This window comes from Phacochoerus africanus, chromosome 15 (assembly GCF_016906955.1).
Source record: "Phacochoerus africanus isolate WHEZ1 chromosome 15, ROS_Pafr_v1, whole genome shotgun sequence".
NCBI classification, from domain to species: domain Eukaryota; kingdom Metazoa; phylum Chordata; class Mammalia; order Artiodactyla; family Suidae; genus Phacochoerus; species Phacochoerus africanus.
In genome coordinates this window covers 10,533,987-10,551,512 of record NC_062558.1, presented here as the reverse complement: position 1 = coordinate 10,551,512, position 17,526 = coordinate 10,533,987, and the positions used below count along the sequence as shown (strand labels likewise).

Sequence of the window (17,526 nt, the reverse complement as noted above, 5' to 3'; positions counted from 1 at the left end):
TCATTTATACAAGTAACTTAAAAGCCAGGTTTTGGTTTCATTGTTTTTAGTGACGGGGACTATAACTCTGATCGTGCATCAGGTTTTAAAAGTCAGATGATGGATTTCCAGACTTAAAAAGGCATTAGGCCAGAAACCCCAGATAGAACTTTCCAACCAAAATACTAATGAAGAGTATGCAAATACAAAAGCACCCACTAAATCTGTCAATCTAAGACCAACAAACATGTAAGGCTAGAATCTTGCGGTAATCTTAGGTCTACCACTGCCAGCTAGTATTATTAAGTGAATCATGCCTTTTTATGCTTTGTATTTCTGGTCCCTGGACATCTGGGACCTTAATGACCTCTGAGAGACTGCCCCTCCCAGGGCAAGCCAGTTCCCAATTGCCTGGGCTCTCCTGGGAGTGTCCCTTTCTTTTCTTTTTTTTTTTTTTTTTTGTCTTTTTGCTATTTCTTTGGGCCGCTCCCGCGGCATATGGAGGTTCCCAGGCTAGGGGTCCAATCGGAGCTGCAGCCACCGGCCTACGCCAAAGCCACAGCAATGCGGGATCCGAGCCGCGTCTGCAACCTACACCACAGCTCACGGCAACGCCGGATCGTTAACCCACTGAGCAAGGGCAGGGACCGAACCCGCCACCTCATGGTTCCTAGTCGGATTCGTTAACCACCGCGCCACGACGGGAACTCCAGTGTCCCTTTCTTATACAAACCAATCAGCCCAGAACCCATAACTGCACCTGCCCCCTTCTGGAATCTCTTAACTCAAGGCTACTTCACCTGCCCTAATCAGGTATCAGACAACTAGACACAGCCCCTATGTCCAGGGTCCCCTAAAATTATCCAGACTAGCTAATCCCGTTTACCCCATCTTTCCTGTTCCTTCCCAGAAATCAGATTAATGGCCCTTATCCTTAACCCCCGCTCACTCCTCTGCCTCCTGACTCACTCTGGTGCTTCCCTGAATAGCCCTGCACGCACTGTGAGTATAAAAACTTCTGTGAGTATAAAAACTTCTTCCTTCATGACCGTCATTTCCACATCTGTGCATCTTCCCTTACTTGATTGAAACAAGTCCCAGGTGCATTTTTTTTTTCCCTTTTTAGGGCAGCACCCATGGCATATGGAATTTTCCAGGCTAGGGGTCAAATCAGAGCTACAGCTGCCGGCCTATGCCATGGCCACTGCAATGCCAGATCCAAGCCGTGTCTGCAACCTACACCACAGCTCATGGCAATGCTGGATCCTTAACCCACTGAGCAAGGCCAGGGATTGAACCCACATCTTCATGGATGCTAGTTGGGTTCATTACTGCTGAGCCCCAGCAGGAACTTCCCTAGGTACATTTTTTTTTTTTTTTTTTGTAGCTATTTCTTGGGCCGCTCCAGCGGCACTTGTCTTTTGTTGTTGTTGTTGTTGTTGTTGCTATTTCTTGGGCTGCTCCCACGGCATATGGAGGTTCCCAGGCTAGGGGTCGAATCGGAGCTGCAGCCACCGGCCTACGCCAGAGCCACAGCAACGCGGGATCCGAGCCGCGTCTGCAACCTACACCACAGCTCACGGCAACGCTGGATCGTTAACCCACTGAGCAAGGGCAGGGACCGAACCCGCCACCTCATGGTTCCTAGTCGGATTCGTTAACCACTGCGCCACGACGGGAACTCCCCTAGGTACATTTTTTAAACAATTGCTCAGGCTGGCCTGGGAGAGGTCATGTCTCTTCATCCAACAGAGATGAGACACATCTGGAAAGAGACTGTGGGGGAAAGGCTGCACAAGGAGGGGTAAGAGAGATGCCTCAACCAGTGCTGGCCTGGCAGCTGATGCCAGGCTGCCTGGAGCAAGGTGTTTACAAATTGGGTCAAAATGAGAAAAAGAAGAGCAATACATTTAACTTTCCACAAAGCTCAATTTATGCATATTTTAAAAATCTAGAATTATTTCCCCCCTTTACCAGTTGTGCTAAAATGTTCTTTGTTTTGTGAGATGATACCACAGAGTTATGCTGGGATTTTTTTTTTTTTTTTTAGTATTGCTATTTTGGCAACATAAAATTTTGGCAACCCTTAGATTGTTCCCCAAATTTGTTTTTGAAATTTGACTGTGAGTGAAAGCCAAAGCCTGTAACTGCAGCACCAGGAAATGGGAATTGGACAGGGAGTTAGTATTTGAATCAATCCTCAAACTCTAAGCATAAAAAAAGAAAATTCAACTGGTACACACAGGCAGAGAATGAGGCCAAGGACTGTTCACATGCTGCTCTGCCAAAAACATGGATTCTGAAGAGATCTCACCTGAATTGAAGGTAAATACAAAGGAAAAAATATCAAGCTTATGAAAAAATTATGACAGAACAAGGAATGTGAAATACCACCTTGGGGGGGGGGCAGAATTCAGGAAACTATTTAGCATCTTCAGGAGCACAGGAAGATAGCTCTAAAATAGAAACAAACCTAAAATACTACAGAAGAGACTCTTTCACAGAAAGCCTTGATTCGAACTGCATTGAGAAACAGAAAATGGGTGCCAATGTAAATTTCACAGGGCATCCAGCATTGCCAGAGCCATCCTGAGGACCAAAAACCAAGCAGGAGGCAAAACTCTCCCAGACTTCAGGCAATATTACAGAGCCACAGTCATCAAGAGAGTGTGGTACAGGTACCAGAACAGACAGAGAGACCAATGGAACAGAATAGAAAACCCAGAAATAAACCCAGACACCTATGGTCAATTAATCTCTGACAAAGGAGGCAAGAATATAAAGTGGGGAAAAGACAGTCTTTTTAGCAAATGGTGCTGGGAAAACTGGACAGCCACATGTAAATCAGTGAAACTGGAGCACACCCTCACACCATGCATGAAAATAAACTCAAATGGCTTAAAGACTTAAACATAAAACAAGACACCATCAAACTCCTAGAAGGGAATATAGGCAAAGCATTCTCTGACATCAGCCTTACAAATGTTTTCTCAGGTCAGTCTCCCAAGCAACAGAAATAAAAGCAAAAATAAACCAATGGTGCCTAATCAAACTGACAAGCTTTTGCACAGCAAAGGATACCATTAAAAAAAAAAAAAAAAAAAAAGACAACCTATGGAATGGGAGAAAATAGTTTCAAATGATGCAACTGACCAGGGCTTAATCTCTAAAATATACAAACAACTTATACAACTCAACAGCAAAAACACCAATAACCCAATTGAAAAATGGGCAAAAGACCTGAATAGACATTTCTCCAAAGAAGATATACAGATGGCTGACAAGCACATGAAAAAATGCTTAACATCGCTAATTATGAGAGGCAAATCAAAACTACTATGAGATACCACCTCACACATGTCAGAATGGCCGTCATTAATAAATCCACAAATAACCAATGCTGGGGAGGGTGTGCAGAAAAAGAACCCTCCTGCACTGTTGGTGGGAATGTAAATTGGTACAACCACTATGGCGAACAGTATGGAGGTAACCTCAGAAAACTAAATATAGAACTACCATATGACCCAAATCCCACTCTTGGGCATATATCCAGACAAAACTTTCCTTGAAAAAGACACATGTCCCATATGTTCATTGCAGCACTATTCACAATATCCAAGACATAGAAACAACCTAAATGTCCACTGACAGATGAATGGATTTAAGAAGATATGTGTATATATACACAATGGAATACTACTCAGCCATAAAAAAGAACAAAATAATACCATTTGTAGCAACATGGATGGAACTAGATACTCTCATACTAAGTGAACTAAGTCAGAAAGAGAAAGACAAATACCATATAGATATCATTTATATCTGGAATCTAATGTACAGCGCAAATGAACCTTTCCACAGAGAAGAAACTCATGGACTTGGAGATCAGACTTGTGGTTGCCAAGGGGGAGGGGGAGGGAGTGGGATGGACTGGGAGTCTGGGGTTAATAGATACAAACTATTGCATTTGGAGTGGACAGGCAATGAGATCCTGCTGTATAGCACAGGGAACTGTATCTAGTCACTTGTGATGGAGCATGGTGGAGGATAATGTGAGAAAAAGAATGTCTATATATCCATATGTGTGTGTGTGACTGGGTCACCTTGCTGTACAGTAGACAACTGACAGAACAGTGTAAGCCAACCATAATAGAAAATATAAAAATCATTTTTTAAAAAATTTCACAGGGCATCAATGCCAGAGAAGACAACTCAGGGACCACAATGGATCAAAACAAAAACAAAACCCCTCCAGAATCATATCTAATAAAATATGAGCCTTGTCCAAGTCACAAAATACCAAACAAAATTCCCCCATTCTGATTTATATGTGTGTCTGCTGCTTCTTTACCAGTCACAGCTTTAGCCTCAGTCTAACCTGCCCTTGTGTAGAGTTATTGAGAGACTTGATCCCAGCATTGTCTTCACTTTATGACAGCACCCAGCCCAGAGGGAATGCTCACTTCCTTGGGTCCTCCCCCAAAATCACCCCATGAAAACCCAAATTTCTCTCTATAAAGCCCTCCTACAGATGCCCATGGTTCCCTATGGGGTGTGGCCTCTCTCACTACAGCAAGAAACAAACCCATCTCCTTCAGGCTGTGTTCCTAGGGGTCACCGGCTGCCAAGTCAGAAATGAAAGGTTATTTAACATGATAGTACCTTTCAAACAATAATGAAAGCCTAGAGGCTTTTTCATTAAAGTCAGAAACCAAACAGGGAGCCCTAATATAACCACCATTATCCAACATGGTTCTAGGAGTTTGGGCAATGTAATCAGACCAGGGAGAGAAATAATAAATAATAAAGGCCTTGGGAAAAAAGACACACAAGTAATATTAGATGATTAAACTGTCCTAAGAGAAACAATTGAAAACTGTTAGAACCCAAAGTGAGTTCAACAGAGCAATCTAGTATTAATTAATATAAAACTCAAGAGCCACCCAAAATGTAAACCACAAAATAAAATTAAATCTCCCATTCTCAATAGCAACAAAACATCTGCGAACAAGTGGAACAAACAATTTCAAAGGAATAGAACAACATACCTGAAAAAAAGGCAAGAAATACTACAAGCTGAGGCAGAACAGCTTACTACCTGAAAAATAAATATTTCTTATAATTCACTATATAAATTTAATATAATTCTGGTAAAAATCATATCAGGTTTCCATAGCTGAACATATCTTTCAATCACAGAAAAAAATGAGGAAAAATAAAGATATTACAAAGTTATAGTACAGCACAGGGAATAAAGCCGACATTTTATATCAAATGGGGTATAATATATAAAAAATTTGAATCACTGTGTTGTACACCCGAAACTAATATAATACTGTAAATCAACTATAACTCAATGAAAAAAAATGACAGTAACTAAAGCGGTACTGAACCACTATGAAATTTAAGGCAAATCAATGAAACAGAGCAGGAAGCCAAAAAACATGCAGACATCGATAAAAAGTTGACTATATTTAAAAAAAAAAGCAGAGAAACATCGATTATCCAATAACTGCCATTAGGACAACTAGGTAATTATTTGGAAAATTACGTTATACTTTACTTCAATTTATAGGCAAGAATTACTTGTCAGATTTAAATAAACACAAAACTCAAAGAGGTTTTAGAAGAAAACACAAGTAAATGATAATATTGAGGAATTCCCATTGTGGCTCAGCGGGTTACGAACCCCACTGGTGTCTGTGAGGATGTGGGTTCGATCCCTGGCCTATCTCTTGTCACAAGCTGCTGCATAGGTTGAAGATGCAGCTCAGATCCAGTGTTGCTGTGGCTGTGGAGCAAGCTTCAGCTGCAGTTCTGATTCAACCCCTACCCCAGGAACTTCCATATGCCAAAGGAGTGGCCATTAAAAAAAAAATTATAATAATAATCTGGAGAGGTGAAAAAAATGTCAGAAAAGATGAATTGACTTAACTATGTAAACTTTAAATCTGGAGGTCAAAAAACAAAGTTCATAAAAAATTGGATGCAAACTAGGAAAAAAACATTTAACAAGTGATTCTGAAAATGTATCCATTTTAGTACATAATTTTTACAAATCATATTTAAAATATGAACACATTAATTGGAAAATGGTCAAAAAGCAGAGGATACTACTTGTCACCTATAAATTTCGGAAATATCTGTAAGAACTCTAATACCCAGAGATGTCAGGAATGCAGAAAAGCAGTATTTCTTGTTTATTTTTGGTAGGAGTATAAAGACTGGGAAAAGTAATATACCAAATACTATCAGTGGTAATTTCTAGCTAATAATATTATCAATGGTTTCTTTTTTTAAAATATGCTGATCAACGTAATCTACAATAAACATAGTATTTTGTTATTTCCAGTTATTTCTGCAAGACAAAACAAAATAAAAATTGAATTCATTTGGCTTCTTTTTTTTTCTTTTTGGCCACACCTGTGGCATGTGGAGGTTCCCAGGTTGGGGATGGAATCTGTACCACAGCAACTACCTCAGCCACTGCTGTGACAACACTGGATCCTTAACCTGCTGCACCAAAAGGGAACCCTCTTAATTAGCTTCTTGACGTTCCCTTCTCTAAATTCAGCTTGTTAGTCACTGCCCTCCTTAACTCTATCCCTACCACTCCCAAATCACTCGTTAGGAAAACAACTTTTCAGCTTCATTAAAATATATACACATACACATGAAAGAATTTCTATGAACAGGATTATGACACAGAAAGATCACACCTATATAGTACACAAAACATTCAAGAATACTGAGCTATTATGGCAAATGCAATTTTAAATGCATTTTTTCAAAGTTCCCATAAGACAAGAGAATTTAGTTAAAGGAAGATGATTTTAGGAAATGAGTCCCTGGAATTTCTTTGCTGGATTTCAGTTGATCCAGCCATTTTGAGAATAGCCAGACATATCAAAAGCAGAAGCAACAAAAGAAAAGATAAATAAATTGGACTTCATCAAAATTAAAAATGTCTCTGCATCAAAGGACACTATCAAAAAGTGAATAGATCACGGAGTTCCCGTTGTGGTGCAGCAGAAACGAATCCGACTAGGAACCATGAGGTTTTGGGTTCGATCCCTGGCCTCACTCAGTGGGTTAAGGATCTGGTGTTGCTTTGAGCTGTGGTGTAGGTCAAAGGCGCAGCTCAGATTCCACGTTGCTGTGGCTGTGGCATAGGCCGGCAGCTGTAGTTCCCTAGCCTGGGAACCTCCATATGCTGCAGGCGCGGCCCTAGAAAGAAAAAAAGTTAATAGATCACCAGGTATTGGAGGAAAATATTTGCAAATCTTTTATCAGATAAAGAGTTAGTATCCAGAATATATAAAGAACTCTTACAACTCAACAAGGAAAAGACAAACAACTTGATTTAAATGAGCAAAGGGGGAGTTCCCACCATGGTCAACAGTATCCATGAGGACACAGGTTTGATCCCTGTCCTCGCCCAATGGGTTAAGGATCGGGCATTGCCATGAGCTGTGGTGTAGGCTGCAGATGTGCCTCGGATCCCACATTGCTGCGGCTGTGGCAAAAGCTGGCCGATACAGCTCCAATTAGACCTCTAGCCTGGGAACCTCCAAATGCTTCACTGGCCTAAAGAAAAAAAGGAAAAATAGCAAGTATTGTGGAGGATGTGCAGAAATCAGAACCCTTGTATGTTGTTGGTGGGAATGAAAAATAGTGCAGCCATTATAGAAAAGTTTGGCAGTTCCTCAAAAAGCTAAACACAGAATTACCACATGACCTAATGATTCCACTCCTAGAGAACCAAAGACATATGTTTAAACAGAAACTCATAAAAGAATATTAATAGCAGTATTATTCATAATTGCTAAAAACTAGAACCCAAGTGTCCATCAACTGATGAATGGCTAGGTAAAACATGGTCTATACAAACAGTGGACTATTGTTCAGAATGAAGTGCTTGAAAACACTCCATTAAGTGAAAGAAACCAGGCACAAAAGCCACATATTATGATTCCATTTACATGAAGTAGCCTGAATAGGTAAATCCATGGAGACAGAAAGTAGGTTAGTGGTTACCCCAGGCTGACGTGATGGGGGATTGGGAAATGCCTGCTTAATAGATACAGGGCTTCTTTGGGGAGCGATGCAGATGTTCTGGTATTAGACAGTAGGGATGGTTGCACCCGACTGTGAATGCACTAAAAGCCAGTGAATTGTAAACTTTAAAACAGTTAAAGTGAGAATTTTATGTTACAGGGATTTTACTTCTCTTAAAAGGAAAAAGAAGAGCCAGGGACAACACAGCTGCCTTTAGTGGAAATGGGAGAAGGGGCCTTAAAAATTAAGGCCCAGCCCAATCACAGCCCCAGGTAGGTGACCATACAGGTAGCACAGCTTTTGAGGACAAAGCCAGGCCTATCTGCTGGGCTTCCTGACTCCTAGACTTTCCTAACTCCCAGCCCAAGTTCTTTCCAACATGGGGCCGCCTCAGAATCCGAGCTGGGATGAGCTGTCCTATGTCTCAAAAGCAAAACCAAAGTTACCTTCAAGACCAGGTGCTTTCTCTTGCAGGCACAATTTGTGCACAGCTCTTGGCTTATGCTACAAGCCTTGGCCATGGCCTGCAATCAACCCAACCCATATCCATCAGCCCGTCTGCCAATGCTTTTATTGACTCTCTCATTATTTGCTTGTGGTTGATGATTTACATCAAATGGAAAAATCACATTGTCAACACATTGCTCTAATCTTAGGAAAGCATGTCATTCACACTGTCAGAGTTGGCCTCTGTCCCACTGATGTTTGAAGCCATGCCTTGTGTTTAAAAAATGATGGACAGGGTATCAGCAGTGTAGGGCACATTCATAAAGACAGATCAATGGTCTCTTTCATAAATGGCTTCAAAGAGTACATTGCAAAACAGAAACCAAAAAAATCATGCACAGAAGTACTCAGAACTATTTTTGCAATAATTAATTCTTTGGAGATAAAATAAACACAGAATAATTAATACAGAAAGCAATTCAGTGCATCATGGTGATTAAGACGCTCTCTGGTCACATAGATGCGGGCTCAAATTCTGCTTCTAGCTTTTGGTTAGCAAGTTGCTTTGCAAGTTCCTTTTACCTTCAGCTATTTCTTTTATAAAATAAGGATAACAGTAGTACCTGCTTAAATAGAGTTGTCTTAGCAATAATGATGCATATAAAGCATTTAGCACAGGGCCGACCCCATAGCGTATACGCAGTTTAATGAGATATGAAACATTTTGCTGACAAAACTAAATTGTACCTTTAAGTTCACTAACTATCTCTGCCATGGAACTGAGCAACAGAATGGTGTCTTGCAAGAAACAAGGGACAAAATCAGGAAACCTTGGTTCAAATCCTAGTTTACACACTTAACTAAATAGCAAGACCTGGGAACATATTAGGCAATGTCACTAACACCTCAAGAGAGAGGGAATAATGCTGTATCAGAGGGTACTGAGGCAAGTTACAAAGTAATATATTACACACATTCTAAAATACAGGATCTAGAATGTAAGTGTATATTCTACTTACACAGTGATTCATAACTACCAAGGTTTTATTGGTAAAGGACTGCAGTGAGACTAGACGGTGAGAAGCCTTCATCTGAGTCATGGGACTGTCACCTGAGCTGCACAGGCTGAAGCACCATCTTTAGAGCATCACTTTCTCCGCCTCCAAAATGAGGCGATTTAACAATCATTAGGTCTCCTTCAAGCTCGGACATCCAGTGGCAGTGTATGTGAGAAATGATCAATTCTGACCCTCCCTTCTTTCACAGCACTAGAGAGGGACATGGGCACCAAGGGACCCATAAGAATACCTAGCTTGTCCTTACCAAGGGTGGGAAAATGTCCTATTTTCCATGGCCCGTAAGTTTGTGAACCACGTGACATTCAAGAGGCCATGGCCAGATGTTGTCACGGGAGGTTCAATGACAGCAATTCTTTTCTCAACCCTTGAGCTACCAGGGAGGACGATGGTAGAGGCTATGAAGCTGGTAGGGGTTTTCTTCTACTCTGGCCTTGGACCCCAGGCTAGGTGAGTCTATCTCATCCTGGATGTAATTCTTCCTTCATCTCAGGATGAACTCACTGCAGATTTATTCATCGAGGAACAAAATTCTCCAATCATCAATAGCTTATTAACATTTAACAAGCTATGGGATAATTATTTAGCCTTTAAAATGGAAGAAATCTTGGAATTCCCTGGTGGCCTTGCAGTTATGCAGTTGGTGGTGTCACTGCTGTGGTGTGGGTTCCATCCCTGGCTGGGGCACTTCCGTTCACCATGGGCATAATCAAAAAAGAAAGGAAGGAAGGAGGGAAGGGAGAAGGAAAGAACTCTTGTCACATGCCACGACAAGGATAAACCTTAAGGACATCATGCGGAAAAAAAAAAAAGACAAACACTATGACTCCACTTACATGAGGTACCTGGAGTAGTCAAATTCATAGACAGAAAGTAGAATGATGGCTTTTGGGGCTGGAGGGAGGGGGAATGGGAAGTTAATGGTTTAATGGGCACAGAGTTTCTGTTTTGCAAGATGAGAAATTTCTGGAGATGGTTTGCACAACATTAGGAATATATTTTACATGACTTAACTGTACATCTAAAAATGATGGAGAAGGTAAATTTTGCTTTGTGTATTTCATCGCACTTTTTAAATTAACTAATTATATGATCATTTGGGAAATCAAGAGCAACCAATAATTATGGATCTTCACCATTTCCTTCTTCTCCCCAAGTACCCCTCTCCCTTTGAACCCAGGTGGGCCTCAGGTTTTTTGGAATCCTGAACACACAGATGTTCTTATTCGTGTCCTGCCTCTTGAAACAATGTGACCTCTAAAGTATCAGATTAATCCCCTTGTCCCAGGCTCCCCGCCAAACCTCTACCACCATCCGACTAACTAGACATCCATTTCTTTTTCTTTTTCTTTTCTCTCTTTTTTTTTTTTTTTTTGTCTTTTTAGGGCCGCACCCACAGCATGTGAAAAGTCCCCAGGCTAGGGGTCAAATTGGAGCTGTAGCTGCTGGCCTACACCACAGCCACACCAAATCCAAGCCATCTGCAACCTACACCATAGTTCTAGGCAGATCTTGCCAGATCCTGAACCTACTGAGCAAGGTCAGGGATTGAACCCTCATGGATACTTTTTGGCTTCTTAACCCACTGAGCCACAACGGGAACTCCTAGACATCCATTTTGTTGAACGGGCTAGTCTACTATCAAACAAGTACCTCTGGGAACAATTTGTGTATCGGTTATTCACAAAAGAGATGCATGCCTTCAATCATTGGGATTTCTCTCTAGCTAAGATTAATACAAGGAAGAGATTCTGAATGTGAAAAAGGGAAGGCAAAGGGGAAGAGAGTGATTTCAGAGCTCGTTGCTTTTGGAGAAAGAAAGACCTGGAAAAACATCACCTCAGGATGGTGTGGCCGTGGCGCTGAACAGTAAAAGGGCAACAGAATCGCTGGGCACCCGGAGCTGGAGATACTCAACATGGGGAAAGGGCGGGGACACAGAATGGAAGGGAATATCAGAAAGCATTTTACAGACCTGGGGCTTTTCCCAAGTTCAGTGGGATTTTCTCAAGTTCTTGTATGGTTCACTCACCAGTACCTGCGCTAGGAAAGGAAAGAGTCACTCCCCTGACACTCTGGCCTACGTATGTTGTTTGCTGCTGAGAAAGGAGGCTGGGATGGGATTCTCATGATCCAGTCACGCCGGCTGAACAGCTGGTTCTGACTCTACTGTGTCTGAGATGGAAAGGAGGAAGTTCCTAGGAGGAAGGGAGGAGGCTGAGGGACCCCTGGACACTGGCAAGGGGAATGGGGCCAGTGATGCTATCCTTCTGCTCTCTGAATAGAGAGGCTCAGAGTCCTTCATGAGGGGTAGTCAATTAACTGTCTTGCAGCCCAAGCTGAACATCCCCAAGAACACAAGGGAGAAAGAGAGTACTGAGAGAGCTGTCCTCCTTCATATTTACTACACTGGCTCATTCTTTCCACAACCTACCGTCCCAGCCCAAGCCATGCCCTTCTCTTTCCAGTACTGACCTGCTCACCCCTGCAAATACAAATGCAGACACTCCGTGTCCCCGCACCTCCCACAAGCCATGCGGTATCTGAGCTAAGGAAGCCTGTTCCCCTCCCTTCCCAAAGCCTTGCTAGAAGAACAGCACGACCCCCAGGGCATCAGTTCGGTGGACTAAGTCACTTCTGATCATACACTACTGATACCTGTAAATACAGATTCATGGGAGGAGGAGGAGGATGAGTCAGGGGCCCCAGGATCCACCAGGGCCCCAGGATCCACCTACTCTCCTTCTCCACCCCTGTCTGTTCCAGGGCTTCAGATAGGAAGGCAATGAGATACTGGCAATTACCCTGCTCTTTAGCTGAAAACTGTGTAATGGCTACTCAGTTCAGTCAACATGCTGGGTTTGTTTTGGAAATCAGCATTGTTTTATATATGTACACACACACACACACACACACACACACACACACACACACACACACACAAAACCTCAAATCTTTTTTTCTCTCTTGTATAGATGTGAAATACTCAAACACTGATCCTGGCAAATTTACTGATCCTGGTAAATGCTCTCAGTCTTGAATGAAAACAAATCCTACAGAAACAGCCCTTCTATGATAAGGAAGGCAACACTGAAAATGAAAAATTCAGGGAAGGTTGCCAGAAGACCAAGCCAGAATGGTCCTGCTACTAGTAACTGGATACCTAAAGCAAATGTGGGTTTGCAGAAGCTAAAACTGCCTGGGATATTGGCTGGTGTATATCCTCTTCAAATCTCCCCCCTCCATGAATCCAGGGTTTACAGTTTAGAATGTCCATTAAATTCAGAGTGTGTTCAAACAAGTAGCCTGATGATCAAACATCTAAGCCTTTCAATGGACAGGAAAAGAGATGTGTTATTCAACCCAGTAAAACCTGAGTTTTAATTCACTGCCATCATTTTAAGGGTAGCCCCTGATCTGTCTTTTTTTTTTTTTTTTTTACAGTGATCTCTTTCTATCTCAAAGCACTTTTCTGCTCCCTTTAGGACATTAGCATTACTCTCGCAAGTGCTTTTAAATGAAGATATGCATTCAACCATGATGCTCTAGATCATGGTCTGGCCCTCACCCGAGGTACTCATCTCAGGAAGTATTTCACACTCACCTATCTTTCAGATTATTAGAAACTTTTACTTCCATTGTCTGATCGCTTGGAACAAAGCAGGTTTTTGGATTAAGTTCTTTTGGTTACTCAGAGTGAAATACGGATAGCATACCCCTTTCATGCACGTAAATCAGAAGACAGGACTAGGGGAGGAGGAATCGAGTAATTTGTTGTCATTTGCAAATGGCAGCAAATGGTTTCTCTCCCCTAGAACTGGTCCTATAAAAGTCAAAAGCTGCAAAACTCTGTGCCACATCAAGAAACAATAACTCTGTTCAGACCAAGATTTTCTACCCTTAGTTGTTTTCTGATGGGTTCACTGTAAGCATACGACTTGAATGCCGAATAAATGCTTGTTATCGCGTAGTGGATATGTAGAGACCACTTCCAGTTCCTCTGGAAGACCCTTCAGGAGAAATCACCTTGAACTTGTTATAGCTAACCTTGACCCTACCCAGAAAAGCAAGGCACATAATAGGTAACAAATAATCAATCATTGACTGATTTCTCATCTTCAGCAATCAATGGGCATGGAATAAAATCAGCAAACAAGTGTTGAAACCTTTCACACTGTAATTTCTCAGTTGAGAATTTAAGGCTGTGGGGGAAAATCTGCACAAGTATGAAGGTCACCCTGATAAAGAAAAAACGTGCGAGAAGACTATTACACCTAAAATGCACACCGTACATATTTGCCAGAGATGACAAACATATTCTGAAATCAGGTTTACCAATGGTTGTCTTTGTTTCCCCATTAACACTATAGGGAATCTAATCCATCTATGAAAGTGCATTCAAAATGTGAGAGGCTTTCCCTTTTCTTTTCTTTTTACCCGTTGAATATAATCCACTTAGTCCCCATCTCCAAAGCCCCTCCCAAATAGTGGCGGAGGTTGAAGGGAGCGCTCTGGGAAGCCCTTGCTGAGATACTTAGCGGAACTCTGTTCTCCACGTGGGCTATTTAGGAGGGTCGCGGTTTCCTCGCGTGACACCACCTCCTCCCTGGTTCTTCTCGCTGCAAACAGAAGTCAGGGTGACGAGATAGATTCTCGCTTGCAGTCCGAGGAGGCGCTGACCATGGTCCTGGCCTCCGAGCTCGGGATGCGAGCGCGGAGGACGACAGAGGGGATGCGCTGGAAGTGTACGCAGGGCGCGGCGGGGAGCTGCCGTCTAGGCCCCCGCCCCTCCCGACCCCCGGGGAACCCGCCGGCCTTCACACGAACCCTCCACTGCACGCTCTGAGCTGCATCAGAAAAGGGTGGGGCAGCCAGACACAGCTGCAATCGGAAGCTGCCCGGGAGGATTTAAGAAGAATGGAACCTCGGCCCATCCCCTCCCCCTCCAACCATGAGACCCCCAGCCGGGGATAGGCCCATCCTTTACCCCTACCCCCCACCACCCAGGCCCAGGGAAGCGCGGGGAGCCTTTGTGGGCGCACAGCCGCCCACCGCCCAGCCCGAGCTTCTCCGAACCCTGCACGGAGAAGGGGCGGGTAGGGTGGGGTGCTTGTGCACATGCAGGGAAGCGATATTCGAGGTGGGGCAGGACGGTGGGCACGCTGGGATCCTCGGCTTTTCACCGAGCTGGAAGGGGCGCGAGGGAGGGGCGAGCCCCACGCTCCGTCCTGTCTCGAACACCTCCGCCCCTCCTCCATACCAACCTGGTCGTTGATGTTCTGCAGGGCTTCCTTACCGGAGGCCCGCCGGATCTCCACCTTCCGGCCCGATTCAACAGATGGCTCCCCGCCGGCGCGCCGACCCTGCCGGGAGTACGGCGGCTGCGGGTCTGGGCCCAAGTGGGCGACGTCCCGCTGCTGAGCCACCACCTGCCCCGAGCCCCGGCCCACCGACAGCGAGTCGAAGTCGATGGTCTTGTTCTCCGAGGACCCTTCCACCGGGCAGAACATGCCACAGAATTTCTGTCGAGGCTTGGGGCTACCGGAGCCCAGGTTTTTAAAAAAGGCAGGGACCTCTTCGTCCTCTGCCGCCTTCCCGGATTGCTTCCTCTCTGCCATGGCTTGGGGGCTTGGGGAGTGTACTCTCTGTCCGTTCTTTCCTCAGCGGGTCCCTAAGTCTGCCTGTCTCTGTGCAAAAATCCCCCCCGGCTGCTGCCTCGGCTGCTGCTCTCTGCCTACCGCAAGGTGTACAGAAAGGAACGAGGGCTGGCGAGCGAGCGACCCACCCCTCCCGGTCCCTCCCCCTGACCCCGCTTTCTCCCCTCCCTGCCCACGCCCCCCGCAGCCTCGCGAGCTCCCGCGAGCGGCAAAGTTGGGGTTGGGAGGGTGGCCGCTGCGGCAGCAGGAACCGAGAGGCTGCCAGTTTCCAGCAGCGGCGGGAGGGGGGGAGGCGCGGGCGGGGCGGGGGCGGGGCGCGGCGCTGGGGAGGGGAGCTCAGCGCTGGGGAAGCCAGGGAGGGCCGCGCCGCCCAGACCCCACGCTCCGGAAGTGAAGCGGCCAGACCCCCGGCTAATGGATGCGGAGCAGAAAGCCCGCTGACCGCTCTCGGCCCCAGGGTAAGTATGGGGCAGGGCACGCTGGGGCGAAGATCCGAGGGCGCCATCCCAGGCCCCCGCTCCCCTCTCCCCGAACTGCCCGGCCCAGGCACCTCTCTCCCACCGCAATGCAGAGCTGGCCCAGGGGCGAGGGCCCACTGTATGGAGGGTTCCCTCCCCCTTACCCGAGTGCGAGCTAATGGATAGGAAAAGGGGCAGAAACTGGTAGACTCAGGACACTCAGCGGGAAGGTAAGGGGCGGCACTCAGGACGGAGAAAGGATGGCGCAGGCTGCGCAGAGTGGTGGGGGCCATATAGGGCGCGGTCTATCCATTGGCCTTGGTGGGCTATTGGGAGCAGAGATTGAAACAAGTTCCTCATTTACTATACCCACTGTGGTGGGGGGCGCGCAGCGTGGCGGAGAGAAATGCAGAAAGGCAGAGCAAATGCGGAGGAAGTCGGTATATATAGAGAGAGACATAGGTCCAGGTCTGTGGGCGTGTAGCAAAGAGTGTAGTCTGCAAATTCCAGCCCAGCGCGGCAACTTGGATGTATAGTGAGAGAGGGCGCAGACCGCTACACTGGCGCGCCGTATACCGTAATTGCGCCACAGCGCCAAGAAAAGCCCAGCAGAATGCATCTTCCCCCGCCCCCAACCCGGCAAAGAAGGGAGAAAGACATTCTTTGAAGCCCACTCCCCAAATCTCCAGCCCTACCCAGCGCCCAGGGCGCCCCGCCTCATTTCCCCGCCCTGCTGCGCACTGCGCCAGAACCACGGGGTTTCCTAGGTTGCCAGAAGCCTCGTGCCTGAGGCCTTCTTGCGCGCGCGGCCAGTGCAGGGTAAGGAGATGGGATGCCAGCTGTGATGAGTAAAGAACTGTGTGAAATCCAGCAGGAGAAAGAGGTATGGGGACATGGTGTGCATGCGCCAGTAGACTAGCCACAGCCACCACCGGTTTAGTGGGCATCCAGAGGGCATTTTAATGTATGCCAGTAACACAGTCTCTGAGGGCTCTTTATTACTTACACCTATCCCTCTGTCCTTTCCACGTCTCAGTCCCTGCCTATGATTGATTACAGCCCTGCCCTTCTCTCTTCAGTGGCAAAATCCTGCAGAAATGATGCCCATCCTTTGGCTGCTGGAGAAGGAGTTCTGGGCATGCTCACTAAGCTGGGTGGGTTGGACTGGAAAACACTCTACCATAGGAGTGTCGTTGCTGGGCAGAGTAACCAAAGATCCGATCCCATCGTCATCCCTCACCCCTGGAAGGGTTAAATGTGGATACCCTGCCTCTCCCAATTGTGATGGATAGTTTGGTAAATGGAGTTAAATTCTGAGGACAACCAGTCCCAGTTTGAAGATAAGCCCACCATGATAGGTGGGAAGGCATCTGGGGATGAGAAGGAGAGGAGGAGGGAGGAGAGAGGAATTTACATGTGCAGGGGATGAGAGAACCAGAGGCAGGCATTTGGACTGAGCACCAGATGTGCTTCACATTTGAATAAAATGCTTCCACAGGAATCACGCCATTTCCTACTCCCAGCAGCCCCCTGAGATGAGTGTTTCATTGTCACCACTTCCCAGGATTCCAGGGTAGAAAACAGATGTAGAGGCTTTGCCCAAGGTAACTGTCTAGTTAAATGATCCAGCAATTCCAGTGAGGTCTTCCACCTGGAAGTCTGGTTCCTTTTTGACCTTATCCTGTCTTTATATGAGAAAGGACAAGATTTTCACATTTTCCCCTATATTCAAATATTTCCATCTGTGGCTTTATTGTGTGTCAGGAATGTTTCACTCGCCTTTTATTTTTATTTTTTATTGTTTTTAACTTGAAGGTAGGTTGCCTTGCAGGTAGAGACCCAAAGATAGCC

At 45.3% G+C, this 17,526-nt stretch overlaps 1 protein-coding gene across 1 annotated transcript in view; it reads right to left on the bottom strand.

The window, feature by feature from the left end:
* The window catches only part of DPYSL2 (dihydropyrimidinase like 2), a 117,487-nt gene extending 102,294 nt beyond the window's left edge, over window positions 1-15,193 (bottom strand). The window contains exon 1 of the mRNA XM_047759738.1: window positions 14,825-15,193. Within this exon, the coding sequence (XP_047615694.1) occupies window positions 14,825-15,178 (354 nt within the window). The 5' untranslated portion in view covers window positions 15,179-15,193. The remainder of the gene's footprint in view (window positions 1-14,824) is intronic.
* Between the last annotated feature and the right edge of the window lie 2,333 nt (window positions 15,194-17,526).